The sequence below is a fragment of the Hyperolius riggenbachi genome, chromosome 9 (assembly GCF_040937935.1).
Source record: "Hyperolius riggenbachi isolate aHypRig1 chromosome 9, aHypRig1.pri, whole genome shotgun sequence".
Lineage (NCBI taxonomy): Eukaryota > Metazoa > Chordata > Amphibia > Anura > Hyperoliidae > Hyperolius > Hyperolius riggenbachi.
The window spans coordinates 57805949-57821944 of NC_090654.1; the positions used below are offsets into that span (position 1 = coordinate 57805949).

The 15996-nt window shown below is 44.2% G+C and overlaps 2 protein-coding genes across 4 annotated transcripts in view; one reads left to right on the forward strand and one right to left on the reverse strand.

The window, feature by feature from the left end:
- The window catches only part of GGA1 (golgi associated, gamma adaptin ear containing, ARF binding protein 1), a 468858-nt gene that overhangs the window by 35510 nt on the left and 417352 nt on the right, over positions 1-15996 (forward strand). The window lies entirely within an intron of this gene.
- The window catches only part of ARHGAP30 (Rho GTPase activating protein 30), a 62074-nt gene that overhangs the window by 20556 nt on the left and 25522 nt on the right, over positions 1-15996 (reverse strand). Inside the window, exons 2-3 of one of the 3 annotated variants that reach the window (XM_068252842.1) lie at positions 7230-7332; positions 2348-2492 (exon numbers count right to left, since the gene is read on the reverse strand). In XM_068252842.1, the coding sequence (XP_068108943.1) occupies positions 2348-2492; positions 7230-7332 (248 nt within the window). Of the gene's footprint in view, positions 1-2347; positions 2493-7229; positions 7333-15996 lie in introns of those variants that run through there. The other 2 variants (XM_068252843.1, XM_068252844.1) reach the window with 2 other exon arrangements.

A 15996-nucleotide genomic window follows, 5' to 3' on the forward strand; every position in this document is an offset into this window, starting at 1 on the left:
AGGTATCATTTAACAACCTTCTCACCTCCCCCAGCACGAGTATCTACGTCCCTGTATGTACACAAATACAAACAAATATAAACAGATGGTTCTGTTTCTATTTTTAGAACACACTGACTCTATATCTCCATCTTGTGGCCAAAAAGTAAAACCACATCCAAATACCTTATTATACACCTTCCCATAGAAATATGAAATACATGTTAATTATTTAGAAGTAACGTAAAATGTTAGTATTAAATGCCAATATTTTACTATAGCTAAACCTAACCCTTCTCTCCCTCAGAACCCTCCCCTCTGACGCCTAACCGTAAGCATCCCCCCTGCGCAAACACCCTTCCTGACACCTAACCTAACTCTGCACTCCCAGGTATCTCTTCCCTTGTTAGCGATGGCTTGTGGAGCGCAGTATAGACTACTTTCACTTGTAGTGCGGATAAGTGCAAGCCTACTTGCTGCAAATCTAAGAGTGGAGGGCTGAGTGCTAAGTCCTGCCCGTGAAGGTAATGGAGCCACTCACATTAAAGATGCGAGTGGCTTATCGTGATTGGCTGCATTTTGAAGAGAGGCTTCATGATTGGCTCAAGTGTGAGCAGAAAGTTTTCCAGTACACGTCCTGCAAGTCCTGCCCACAGAGGTATCGGAGCCAATCACAGGAAGTGAGTGTCTGCCTCAACTCAGAGATGGCTGCAATTTTTAAGGAGCCCTGTATACTGTACTAGTGATTTGTCCACCCTGGCTATGCAGCCCTAAGGTATACTTAACCTTTTAATTCACCAAATGTGCAAGTGTTTGTACCTTCAATGGGAGAACAGAGCAGAGAATGTACCAGAGCATGCTGGGCCATTTCTAGGGCAATAACTGTTATACAGTAGTAAACTTCTGATATAGTAAACAATTTTTCCTGGTCTCTTTCAGTTTACTATAACGAAGTTATACTGTAGTATGGATAGAACCTGTTTTGGAATTGCTGTCTATGTTTTCATCTGCAAAACTGTCCCTCACTTCCTGTTCTGACAGGAAGTAGATAAGTCACTCAAACAAGGAAACAGTAAGCAGGTAGTAAACTTTTTTTTTATTTTGGGAGAATGAAATTGAATTGCCAAAATGTTATATTACGAGTACGACCCCCACATTTTTGTTTTCCCAGAGCGATCCGGACATCATATTGACAGCACAGAAATTTATGACAGAGGTAGCAACAGGAAGTGCAAAAAAATCAGCAAATGGTACAGAAACAAAGGTAAATAGGTTCCAGATCACTGCTTTGTACGCTAATGTCAACAAAAGTCACGTTTCCCTGGAGCCAGGCTTTCATAATACAGGGCCATTTAATTCAGCTTGCTGTTTTGGGATGAGTGTTTTGCCTTCATCAGTGTACACTATGGATTTACAGTTCTAGTTTAGTCTCTTTCTTTTAATGCATACCATATAGTATATTTGCATTCATTAGCAAATCACAATGGTTTGTGCACTGCCACTGCCCCTCTGTTTGTAATAAGTATATTAAAAGTACCTGCTTGGCTTGGTGCTGTAGCTACATTACTTATTGAGAGGACAGTGCAATTTTATTGGATAGACAGCTCCATACTCCTCTTTTCGCATCATCGCCTACGAGGTGGTAATGGAAGAGCTGGGAGAGTTAGCAGTCAGTCTTTTTTTCTGAACCCTGTGTGGTTAGCACTGCAGCTACAGCTCAACAGAGTCACATCTGCCTATCCTTGCTTATTATGGAAAAAAAGCATTTACCTTTTCCCACATGTTACAGTCTTTAAAAAGATCTAATAACAGAGCAGTGAGTGGCTAGATGGCCACTAGAGCACTTTTTATTACACTGTGAGCAGAGCAGGAAATGGACAGTAAGATTATGAGACTGCTAAGTTTCAGTGCTGGCCACAAAGCGTTAATATCTCTTTCCACTGAAATGAAGTGGGTGGGGTCAGGTGAACTGGCTTGTGCTGGAAAACCAACTCATACTCCCCTGGCAACAAAGAAGTACAGGACTCAGCAAGCCAGTCACTTTCAATACACTTAATGCCAAAGGAGCGCCTACTTTCCCTGCCTTACATAGCAGCTATGTAAGTAGAGTGCCTTCCCTTAGTTACACACGCTGCTTACATAGCAACGTGCGCAACTTTAACTGCGGGCAGTCCTGTAAAGTATCGTTACCACAGCCACTACTATGTTAATTTACATAGTTGTGTGGCAGTAAGGAGGGGACAGAGCTGGCACACATTCTGGGGACAGATTCTGGCACACATAGTGATAATGCTAGTGGGGCAGACGCTGAATGCCAGGATTATGTTCCTGAAGTCACTATAAACAAAGTCCAGTAGAGGTTACTTACAGCAAATTTGTCGTAGAGCTGGTAGGTGAGCAGAGGGTTGGGGAGTTCCCGGAAGTATGCTTTACACAGGGAGCTGACACAGTGCACATCCTGCATATAGGGGCTCTTCTTCAGGTCAGGGATCCGTTCCAAGTCAAACTCTTGTCTGCATAAAAACAGATGTGATAAACCTCGCATGTGGTACAGTCACAAAGCAATGTGCACAGGCAGCACATAGTAGTTTTACCAATAGTTATTGAAAGTAATGCAGCACTGGTTGCGCTAGTAGGGCACTATACAATAAACACAACACAGGGGTTATTTGTGTACACACTACGCTACTTATGTAAGTACTAGCTGATGGCCCGGCGTTGCCCGGGTATATATTTGGCTGGTGTTGGCTCCGCCCACTTTTTCTAACCCCCAACACACAATTACTCAATGACCAAGTTTGTGAGCTTTGCGGTCTTTGGCATCAATAATTTGCACTGAAATTAAACAAATCTGATTGACTGTGGCCTCACCCCCTTTTCTGAATGTGAACCCCAGTCACCCAATGCCCAACTGTACCAGGTTTGAGGCTTGTGTCATTAACATTGCAAGAATGGCAGCAATTAAATATTCCCCTTGAAAATCAATAGGTGAATTCTCAATTGTTTTTTGTAGGCTCCACCCACCTTTCTGAATATTAATCCCAGTCACCCAGTGACTAAGTGTGCAAAGTTTGAGAGCCCTGCCATTAGCAGTGTAAGAATGGCTGCAGTACATTTTCCCAGTGATATTTGTATTTGTCTCCGCCCACTTTGTGGTAATGGGGATAAAAAGTATCCTATATGTTATTCCAGGAAATGTACTATGTGTGTGCCAAATTTCATTCAAATCCGTTCAGCCATTGTTGTGTGATTGAGTAACAAACATACAAACTTTCACATTTATAATATTAGTGAGATTAGTAAAGCTGCCGAGCGCTACAATTATAACGTCCTAAGAGGTACTTCATGAGATAAAACAAATGGGCCCCTATTCAGTTAACTTTCTTCCAGAGTTTTCTTCCCAAGAGATACATTTTCACTTAATCTACAAACATTTTTTTAGCATCAGGAAAATTAAAAGTAGGTAAATAAATAGTATCAAACGTATTTTAAAGTGAACCCGAGGTGGGGTTCTGACAATGAAATCCGCATACAGAGGCTGGGTCTGCCTATACAGCCCCGCCTCTGTTGCTATCCTAAACCCCCCTGTGTTCTGCGATTCCCCATAAATCACAGCCGCGGTGCCGACACGCATTGTGTCACAGCGAGATGTGTTTACCTCTGTATTGTCAGTCTCGGCCCTTCCCCCGCCTCCTGCATAGCTCCGATCCCCGCTGATTGGAGGGAAGGGACGTGGGCGGGGACCGGAGCTATGCAGGAGGCAGGGGGAGAGCCAAGACTGACAATACAGAGGTAAACACAGCCTGCACAGTGCGGCTGTGATTTATGGGTGATTGCAGAGCGCAGGTGGGGCTTAGGGGGATCTGGATAGCAACAGAGGCTGGGCTGTATAGGCAGATTTAATTGCCAGAACCCCACCTTGGGTTCTCTTGAACCCAAATGAAAAATACAAGATTTCAGAAATAAAATCTATTTTCTAAATTATAATAATAAATAGCAGCCTTTTTTCAGCTGCATGATGACAAATATAAAATATTTTATATTTATTGGAGGAACCCCTCCCTTCCTTTCAAATTGCCGGAATTTTTCCGGCAAACTGGTGGAGTAGATGGTGTCTGGCAATGGAGGAATTGCTAATGGCTGCCCCCAGTATAACCCTAGCTATGAAAAGAGAAGGGTGAAAAGCATGCACCGAAATGCTCATAGGTTTGAAGGAGTGTTTATTTATCTTTGTATGTGTCAGAGTGGTGCAACTAAATATTTGTAATTAAAAAAATGTTTGGTTTGGGTCCGCTTTAAAAGATGTTTTATTGATAAGGTGTGAAAACATCTTCTGTGAGAAAACCAATGGTGGCCATACATTAGGTAATTTCCAATAGATTTCAGCATGGAAAATTGGAAATTGTCCTGGGGCTGCTGCCACCACCTACTGCCCCCCCCAGTGGTATGTACCGGTCATGATGGTAATCAGCTAATTACGATTACACAACATTTTGTGTCCGTTTTCGCAATTACGCCTATACGTAATTACATATTATTAATGTAATTGATTTTGTATAATCATTACGCGTAATTTTGTGGCGGCTTTGGCGGTGAATAGCACAGCTCCCATACATGCTATTGCTACCAAAATTGCTACATACGTGAAGGAGAATAGTGGGTACAAGTCAAAAGGAACTTGTCGTTTTTTGAGAAAATCGATTTTAAAAATGAAAAGAAAAAAGTTTTTTAAACTTACAATGAGTTTAAAAATCATTTTTCTGTTCATTTTTTAAATCAATTTTCTCACAATTCAAAAAGGATGCAGGACGAAGCCAGGAGTTGTGCCAGGGTGACAGTTGACCATGCAAATCTCATCACGGGGCTGAGTGGTAGAGGGGACACGTCGAGTCGGGTACCTGCGGGTTACACACATTGCGGGTTGGGTTCGGGTACCCATTTTGAATCTAATTGCGTTGCGGGTCGGGTTGCAGGTAGCGGCCTGCGGGTGCAGGTCGGGTCGCGGGTAGTGAAAGCAAGCATGAGATTTTAGTCATAATTTAGTCAAAAGTAAAAAAAAAAAAGATCTTCTTTGGCTTCCAGTGAGACCACCAATGTATATTTTATAATAAAATGGAAAAAAGCGGGTTGTGGGTCTGGAGGCCTGCGGGTCAGGTGCGGGTACCAGATTCGCCAGGGTGCAGGTAGCAGGGCTGCGGGTCGGGCGCGGGTCTAAAAAATTAGACCCGCGCAGGCCTCTAGCGGACACGCTAGAGATGGGCCAAAAACTTCCCCGGCGGACAGTTCCCTGCGTACTTGAGCTGTTCGCCGTTCGCGTATAATGCAAATTTGTTCGAAAACATTTGCATTCAATTGCTGCCGACTTAAATAACAAAGCCGCCTTTTGTGCTAGACACACCACATTTGCAGGGTATGTTAAGGAAGACATTGGGAACAAGAATAAACTTTTTTTTTTTTAACCCTCCTGGCGGTCTATTAGAAACCGCCAGGGGGCAGCGCAGCACTATTTTTTTTTTAAAATCATGTAGCGAGTCTAGGGCTTGCTACATGATAGCCGCTGTACAGCGGCATCTGCCCGCCCGCTTCGATCGCCTCCGGCGATCTTCGATCAGGAAATCCCGTTCAAAGAACGGAATTTCCTGAAGGGCTTCCCTCATCGCCATGGCACTGATTGGCCAGGCAGCGCACGGGGTCTGGGGGGGGGGGGGGGTGTGGCACGGTGCGGCGATCAGAATGCACACGCAGCTAGCAAAGTGCTAGCTGCGTGTTGCAAAAAAAAAAGTGAGCAAATCGGCCCAGGGCCTGAGAAATCCTCCTGCGCGGCATAGCCCGAGCTCAGCTCGCGCTTACCGCCAGCAAGGTTAAGAAGGGGACCCCCAGATACCAGTCCTCTCCCCAGGAGAAATGAGTATAGGGGAACTTAGTACCTCTTACCCATTTCCATAAAGGGATAAAAGAAATAAAAACACAACAACTGAAAATTTGATGTTTGCTACATCACTGGTTACCGCCATGCATCCAATCAAGTCCTTGCAACCAGAATGCCCGATTGAACTTTGACTGATTTTGGCTTGAAATAGAGTGAAACAATCAATTGGTGGTCATGTTGCGATATCGATATCTGTCAGATTCATCATTATGATCAAATTTGCCAGATATTGATGCCAAACATTGAGTAATGTACGGTAACAGATTTAGGATTGGCACACCTTGCCGTGAATAGTTGGGTGCTCAACCTTGATGTAGAAGCAACATCAGTTCAGTACAAACAATTCAAGGTCGGTCGGCACACCAATTCAAGTTCCCAAGCACATTTATTGAATGCACAGCATGACAATTGTTTTGGGGCCGCAGAGGGTCCCCTTCATCAGATAAGTGCAGACATATATGTCTGCACTTATCTGATGAAGGGGACCCTCTGCGGCCCCAAAACAATTGTCATGCTGTGCATTCAATAAATGTGCTTGGGAACTTGAATTGGTGTGCCGACCGACCTTGAATTGATTGAGTAATGTACGGGTACCCTAAGGAGAAAAATGAATTGACTAGGGGCCAAGGAGAGATAAATTGTGAGTCATGGCAGATAAGGAGATTTAATTCTTGAGATAACACAGGCAAGGTGAGATCATTTATAAGATTTGTGAATCAACTCCAATGGCACATGACCATATAGTATTATCAGTACCACATTATTTTCATAGCTGTATATTATAATAATTGTGTTATCATTACTGCATATTATAAGACCTATCATAGATTAGCATACTGTTCACTTGAGATGCTAATAGCTTGCATGCAAAATTTCATGCAATTTGCATGCAGGATGTAGCTTCCGACACCTGGACACCTGGCCCAGTTTCAAACTGCATATAATTTGCATGCAAGCCAGAATTACTATTATCTAACTGGCCATATCTAATCATCACTGCCGCATGTTATCATTACTTCATATTATTCTCATTACAGGGTATTACACGTAGTATCATTGCTGCATAATTATGATTCCTATTATTACCGTACTACATAGTATAATCATGGCTACATATTATTATCATTACTACGGTATATTATTATTGTTATTGCAGCAGTTTATTGTTGGGTTTCCTACCTATTATTCTAATTACAGCATATTATTATCATAACTGCATATTCAGATCGATAATTCATAAAATCATTACTGCATATTGCTTAGTATCATCACTGCAGCATATTATTTACATTGTTTTCTATGGTTACCGTTTGGTACTTACCGCAGTTTGGTTACATTGGAGGAAATGCCACACAGACGATAGATGCCATCCACAATGCCGTTCTCCTCCACAAAGTCTGTGCAGCTCTTCAGCACCTGTGGAACTGATCAGTACCCGGTATTTAGCTGGATTGTATTTATTTTACATTTGTGTGCAAACTTTGTACAAAGACTTGTTTCACAAAAAGTAAGGAAAAACACTCGGGGCTCAGTGGAGGGGTAGGGGTTAAAGGATACCCGAAGTGACATGTGACATGATGCGATAGACATGTGAATGTACAGTGCGTAGCACACACATAATTAGGCTGTGTACCTTTTTTTCTTTCTCTGCCAGACAGAGTTAAATATCAGGTATGTAAGTGACTGACTCAGTACTGACTCAGACAGGAAGTGACTACAGTGTGACCCTCACTGATCAGAAATTCCCCTTTTTATCTCTATCTAATCATGTCACATGTCACTTCGGGTATCCTTTACACAAGGCCGGTACAACCTGGGCAATTGCCCCAGTGCCCCCGAGTGCTTTTAGGCTCCCCCCCCCAGGTACCCCCCCAACTTTGTTTTGAACTGCGGAGCCCCTGCAGTGTAACAGCTCACCTGTGCAGCCAGAGCGCTTGCTCCTCCTTATGTCCGTAGTTCCGCGCACTCTCGCTTTCATCCTTGCAGGGGCGCCTCTCCCTCTTGACCCGGAGCCTGCTATGCATAATACCATGCATTGAGTCATTGAGGATGAAGACTGGAGTGCATGATGCCATGGGCATATGGAGAACCTCACGTCCTGGTCGGAGCAGGCGAGCTACTACACTGCATGGTCCCCGGGGACTAAAATAAAGTTGAGGGGGAGAACTGGGGGGAAGGTGGGGGGGGGGGATCAGGTGAATTTGGCAGCCCCTAATGCTGCTTTCGGTGGGGGGGGGGGGGGGGGGTCTGTCAGTTGTCCCCAAGTAAATTTTTCCCAGGGGCTTCATTGTACCTAGAACCAGCCCCAGGGTTAGAAGATGCAGTAGCACTCACCAGTCCAGCTGGAAACGTGTAGCTAAATAATCAGATGTGCTTCTGACAGGCTAGAAGAAGGCAGCACACAGATGCAGAAACAAGGAGAAGCCTGGGCACTGTCCAAATCATGTGTTTATTACAGACAGAACATCACAGGTTAATCAGTGAGTGCTCTAAGGGTGTGGGGGACCAAAAGCACGGGTCAGGCCAGCACTACGGCCATTTTGCGTCCCAGCAGGACCAAGGCAAGATTTCTGGAAAGGCCACAAAGGCCGGGCCTTGGGCGGCTGCAGCCGAAGAAGACAACTGAAAATGAAAGAGGGGCTGCTACATATGAAAGAGGAGGCAGAAAATGGGGGGAAACACATGAAAAAGGGAAGCTGATGCCCAAGGGAGCTGTTCATGAAAGAGAGGAGCTGCTGTACATGGATGAAAGGCATGGAAGAGGGGCTGCACATGGAATAGGAGGTGTGCTGCTGCACATGAAAGAGGAGCCATAACACACTTGGCCTAGGATCACAAAAAGTATAAATCCGGCCTTATGCTGGGAATACACGTTTCGTTTTTGCCTTCGTTTTAGCCTTCGATTCGTTCGGTAAACGAATCGAGTGTTGAAAACGTATGTGAAAATAGTCATAATCTCATTATAGTTTCGATTAATAGACCCCAAAAACGAACGACTAGTGATCGAACATGTTTGATATTATCTCTCTTTATCCATCTAATCGAGCCATTGGTAGGCTTGATGGCTGTTCAGATCGATTATATATTTGTTTATGCCGTCGATTCGTTAGTCCGTCCCTGTACTATTTTGCATAAATGTGGGTGTTTGTGGGCCGGCAATCCGATCCTGCACCCGCTGGAGACCCTGCCAGCGCACCTGGCCTCTGTGTATATGCTATTCGCTCCTCCTAAAAGCCGCCCCTATCGCTATCGAAAACGAAAACGAAGGTATAAACGAAAGGAAAAAAGGGATTTTCGTTTCGTTTCTTTGCAGCCTTCGATCATTGGAAAAACGAAACCATCAGAATCGAAAAAAAAACTGAAACCATGGGTGGTGATATTAACCGTACGATCGATTATTTCGGGATCGAAAAGGATAAAAGGCACAATCGAAACGAAGGTTTAAACTAAGGCAAAAACGAATCGTGTATTCCCAGCATTAAGCAGGATGCTTTTTCACGTGTTGGTGCTGGAAAGCAAATGGCGTAGTACCGCTCTGCCCCGTGCTTTTGGTTCTCCCACCACTAGAGCACTTACCACCTCCAACTAAAGCAATCCAGGCTTCTGGTTTGTCATCTGTATGCACTGCTGATTATCCTGTGATTTGCTGTCTGCTGGACAGTGCCTGGGCTTCTTGTTTATGCATCTGGAAGGACTCAATCAGGTGTTGAACACTCGTAATATTCCCTTTAGTAGTGTGACCTTTATCATTACCCTTCCATGTGTTTGGGATCACAGTACTAATTCTCGTACATCTTGTAGGTGTGTACCTCATTATGTGCCTTTCGGATGTATTTGAAAAACCTTCCAAGCATATGTGACCTTAATAACAATCTTCCTGCTTGAGTTTAGCCCTAAAAATTACCCTTTCAGATGAATAGGACCTCTAAAAATAACCCTCCCAGATGTAGGTGAACCCACTAAATAATTTTCCATTGAATGTATGGTTCTGAAATACTATGTTTTTGTTCAGCATTTTGCTACAGCATTTAGGTAGTTTGTCCTCTCTCCCTGTAGCTAGACACAGGGCCCATTTCCACTATCGCGAATTCGCATGCGTTTGCCGCATGTGAATTCCCATAGCCAATACAAGTGGATGGGACTGTTTCCACTTGTCAAGATTTCTGACCGTTTTCGTCCACGTAAAAAATTTGCATGGCAGAGCCATCAGAATTCGCATACTGCATACCGCTATGTGGGTGTATGCGAATTTGCATGGAATAAATTGAAAAGCACAGAGGCACTGCCATGGTTAAATTCGCATACATCGTCATTCATGCGAATTTGCATGACAATTCGCATACAAACGCATGCGAAATTCGCATCCGCATGCAATTTTTTTTTCGGGGTCACGCAGGGTCCCCCTTTATAAAGACAGATAGCAGATATCTGTCTTGATAAAGGGGGACCCTGCGTGACCCCGAAACGTGCGTTGACCTAAGCAGGTCAGACCGTGTCTGCACATGTATGTGATGGAAGAATAAATACTTCACGTTTATTGCTTCTTTAACCTGTGTGCGGACTCCTTCATTAAAAGGATTGCTCTGTACATACACGCTTATCTCATCATGTCATACGTGGCCTCGGGTACACTTTAACAGGAACTGTCAGGGATCAAATGTTTCTGTCAGTGAATAGAATGGTGCAGGTGTGGAGTAATAAAGGCTTCTTCTCTGTGCAACTATTTACTCCATCAGTAAGTTGGGAATTTCTGTACAGCTTTGTGGGAGTAGTACTCCAAACAGAGTTAGCAGAGCTCTGTTGCCAAGAAGAACAAGTCTGAAGTCAGTTCTGAGGATTCTTAGCTGGCTGCAATTTAAAATGGAAAACTCAATTTTTTTACAATTATATAAATGAAATAAAGACTTGTACAGTATGTTCATTGCGCTTTTGTAACAAATGTGAAACTTCTTACTAAGGCCTAGTTCACATTAGAAATTTCCAGCACAATCACAAGCACTGAGCGATTTTGTGAGCGCTTTTTCAAGCGCTTTTCCCTGCGCTCAGAGCGATTTGTGATTTGTTTAGCGCTTTTGTTTGGCATTTTTTTTTTCTTCCTGATGACAATCATGAAGTGAACTCTGTCACTGAAAAAATACAATGTATTTATTTTTAAAAGCGCTCACCAAGTTGCTTTTCAAAGTGCTTTTTTAAGTGCTTTGCGATTTCTCTATACTTTGTATTGAAGCGCAAGCGCTCAGGAAATAGTGCAGGAGCCGTGTTTGCTATTGGAAAGAAAGCTCATCGCTCATGTGAGATTACTCACATTGAGAAACAGCGCTTTTAAAAAAACAAAAAACGCTCATAGTGGGAACAAGTCCTCAAGGCTTGTTCATACCTACGGCGGTTTCCTTTTTTTTTGAGCGCCAGCAATTTTTAAAAGTGCCTTAAAAGCGCTTTTGCAATGATTCCTTATGGGACACTTTATAGCATGTTGTGTGCGCTTTCTGCTCAGCAAATCGCTGCATGTACCATTTTCTGGCGATTTTGCTACAATGGAATTATAAAACAGACAAACCGAGAGCCCAATATAGTGTAGTAGGTATTAGCCCAGGAGAAATGAAATGACAGGTAAGTATTATACTTACAAACACGGGTTACCGCTGAGGTAACCACTGTATAGGCAGGTGGGGAGTATGAACCTGTCCCCACTCAGGATTAAGATGTCGCTCTCTGTGATAGATCGCTGGATAAGTCGATGTACAGAGGCACCAGTAGGATAAAAGATACTAAAAGGTTTAAAACATATAGGTGGTATTGCTACAATGGAAGGTATAGGGAAAACGCAAAATGCTCACAAATCGCTTTATCCGATTGCGTTCGCGGTTTTATGAATAAAAACATTGTATTTATTCACTTCCGGGTGAAAGAGTTCACTTCCTGACTGACGTCAAGAAGTGAAAAAACGGAAACGCTCTGCAAAAGCGCTTACAAAAGTTGTTTTTTGTACAAAATCGTAGCGCGCAGTGGAGCGCCGGGAGGGGGGAAAAAACAAGCAAAAAATCGCTGGTGTCAGCATTTTCGATTTTAGATGTGAACAAAGCCTCAGGGCTGGTGCACACTACAAGAGCTTTTCTGAGCGCTTTGTGATTTTAAAAGCTCCTGCTAATGTTATCCTATGTGTGTGTTCACACTGGAGCAATGCGATTTTGTATAAATCCCCCATAGCATTGCATTAGCAAGAGTTTTTAAAATCACTACCGTTTAAAAAGCTTTTGTAGTGTTCACCAGCCCTAACTTATATGTCTGCTGCTTCCCAGTAATGTATTTGTACTAATAGCCAGCAGATGTCAGTATTCCATAGGGAAAACCAGCATGAGCCACTGATGGATATTTCCCAGCTGGGAACTTGACTTGATTCACAAAGCAGTGATAACTGTTATCTCGCTGTAAAAAGTGCTTTGCGCGAAATTTACAGTGAAAACAGTTATCGCGCGCAAAAATTCACGTTGGCGCGATAACAAGAATTCTTCGCATGTTAATGTTTTGCGTTTGCGCGATAAATTCACGCTATCGTGCGAACGCAGAGGTTAATGCACGAAAATTCTTGTTATCGCGCAAACGTGAATTTTTGCTACAACGCGCGCAAAGCACTTTTTCACAGCCGTGATAATAGTTATCACAGCTTTGTGAATCAAGCCCCTAAAGTGAGAAGGATATGGAGGCTGCCATATTTATTTATTTTTAAACAATACCAGTTGCCTGGCAGCCCTGCTGATCTCTTTGGCTGCAGTAGCATCTGAATAACACATCTGAAGCAAGTATGTGGCTAATCCAGTCAGACTTCCAGAAACATCTGATCAGCATATGCTTGTTCAGGGTCTATGGCTTAAAGTATAAGAGGCAGAGGATCAGCAGGGCTGCCAGGTAGGGATGCTCAAATTCGGATTTGGGAGATACCCGGATAGTTGCAATCCAGATATCTCCCAGTAATGCTGTGCGGGCTGGGTGGGGGGGTCAAGCTTACCTCTCTGACATCTTCTTCGCTCGTCTCTCGGCGCCTCCCACGATGCGGTCCACAAGGCGGTCACGTGACTACAAACACTTCCTCCTTCTGGGTTGATGGAGGAAGTGTTTGTAGTCACGTGATGCGCGTGGACCGCATCGTGGGAGGCGCTGAGGGACAAGCGAAGAAGATGTCAGAGAGGTAAGCTTGACCCCCCACCCAGCCCGCACAGCATTACTGGGAGATATCCGGATTGCAACTATCCGGGTATCTCCCGAATCCGAATTTGAGCATCCCTACTGCCAGGCAACTGGTATAGCTTAAAAGGAACCTGAAGTGAAAGTAATATGGAAGTTGCCATATTTATTTATTTTTAAACAATGCAGATTGCCTGGCTGTTATACCATATTTTACTACAGCTAAGCATAACTCTACTTTCACACGCAGAACCCTCATTTCCCCTCAATACCGCTATTTCCATGGCGCCCTATGGCAGTGCCCAAACCTGGGCCGCTGGCGGGGTGCCCTACTGAACTGGTAGCTTCCTGCCTGACTATTATTACAACTGTGGTGGGAACCTAAGCTGAAACGCTAAAATCAGCAATCCTTTGGTTCTAGAATTCAGGCCATGTACTTATGTCTTTCCAGTTATTTATGACAGCAATATTGTTAACTTATAACTTAAGGCGGTTTGGAGGCAGAAGCACAAGAAATACAAGATATGTGACATAATGCAAATCTCAAGTATGCCCCATCAGCCCATCAGCATTCCAGCAGAATTGGTGGTAAGAAGAAGTGTGAAAACTGAGGGCGTCTCTCTTATTCGTCTTCGAATAGAGCTACTTGCCCACCTGTTATGCTGACTCTCTGCCTTTAAAGTCTGGTACACAATTTCAATGATGATTGGCCAATCACTGACCAAATCTAGATAGATCGGAGGCCAGGCCCATGTCCTGGCACCCTAGACTTTGCCCTCCCTGAAGCTACAAACCCCTGCTGAACTGCACACCAAGTGTGCTGGTTGTCCCAGCTGTCACTTCTCCCTTACTTCTTTTGCCCACCATAGGTAGCTACAGGTGCCCCTAAGTAGTAGGTAGCCAGAAGTACCCTCAATATTAAATTTCCCCCGACTGAAGGGAGATTTCGGCAGTGGAATGCCGAAAGCAGGGTGAGTAACCTCTCATTCACACTCCGCTAAGGACTCTGCATAGGGAAGGAGGGAGTTAGGCACTAGAGAAGGGGATTGAGACGCCTTTCTATCATCAGGCGCCTGTAGTCACGCGCCTATAGTGCCTTATGGTAAATCCAGCTTTGTCAGGGGTAAAGCAGGAACAATGGTAGATTGCTCCTGCAAATAACCATTGCTTCTGTTCTGCTCCTGATCTACCTAGATTTCCATCCTGCCTGATTGATACCTTTGATCGATTTTTGGTCAAACTAATTTGAAAGCTGATTGGACATTTTAGAGGAACTGATTTCAAGAGATTTGATAAGAGTAATCAATTCTGCCATGAATTAAACTGGAAAAGTGTATGGTCACCTTAAAGTGAACCTCCAGACTAAAAATGTACTCAGCAGCACTGGAAAGGCTTGGTGTTTCTTTAACCACCCTGGCGTTCTATTAAGATCGCCAGGGCGGCTGCGGGAGGGTTTTTTTTTTAATAAAAAAAAAACTATTTCAGTTGGCTGCATGAAAGCCCACTAGCAATGAGCAGCCTTCCGTGTTTCGCTTACCTCGTCGCCAGGGCGACGAGCGGAGTGACGTCATGGACGTCAGCCGACATCCTGACGTCAGCCGCCTCCGATCCAGCCCTTAGCGCTGGCCGGAACTATTTGTTCCGGCTGCGCAGGGCTCAGGCGGCTGGGGGGACCCTCTTTCGCCACTACTCGCGGCGGATCGCCGCAGAGCGGCGGCGATCAGGCAGCACACGCGGCTGGCAAAGTGCCGGCTGTGTGTGCTGCTTTTTATTTCATCCAAATCGGCCCAGCAGGGCCTGAGCGGCACCCTCTGGCGGTAATGGACCAGCTGAGCTCGTCCATACCGCTAAGGTGGTTAACAGTTTCACAGCATCAGAACTTTGTTTGTTTTTCTTACCCAAGCCTCATTTTTAGCTGCACAGAAGAAAACTGCCTGGGCATTTTTCCCCTGATGCTATGCAAAGCATTATGGGATTTCTGATGTTGTTGTACTCCTTCTGCTGTTTTGGCGCAAATTTGTATTTTAAATTTTGAATTTGAGTTTTGAAGCTTAGCGTGCACAGCTGAGAGGGGTTATCAATACACAGGACAGTGGGAACTGTGTCTCATGCTCCCTGTCACCTCCTTTCAACCAAAAAGATGGCTGCCCCCACAAAAAAAGATGGCTGCCCCCATGAAATCACAAACATTTGCCTGTTCAATTAAAACAGGGTGGGTAAGAGATTATATTATCTATTTTAATTAACATAACTAATGTAACTTTATGACAGTATGTATGTTTAGGCTGAAGTTCCTCTTTAAGGATCCAGAGGGGTCCAACTGATTTCAATACAATCAATTGATTATGTTGGGGCAAAATATGTCTGATTTGATCACAGTGATTGGACAGAAAAAATCAATGTCTGTGCTCTAGATTAACTGTTTTTTTATTAATGATCCCTTTCTAGGTTTGTGTGACCCAATATTTACGTTTTCAGTTATTCGTAACTTTAATAATAAACAATCCATAGCTGTGTGCATGCGCTAGATGAAGCTAGGCCTCTGACAAGAATCTAGCCTGTGTACAGCAATCCCCCATGCTGCCGAACATGTTGACCAACACTCAGCTCGGGAGATTGACTTGGCTGAGAGCATTTTTCTCCTCTTTCGCCTCGCCCATCACATGATGTAACTTGCGCTCCACTCACTTGGCCCTCTATCCCCCCTTATAGCAGCAGAACGGGCCACTAGCCTACAGGCTAGCAATGAGTCTGTACAGCCTCAGCCTTGATTTCATGGGGGCAGCCATCTTTTTTTGTGGGGGCAGCCATCTTTTTGGTTGAAAGGAGGTGACAGGGAGCATGAGACACAGTTCCCACTGTCCTGTGTATTGATAACCCCTCTCAGCTGTGCACGCTAAGCTTCA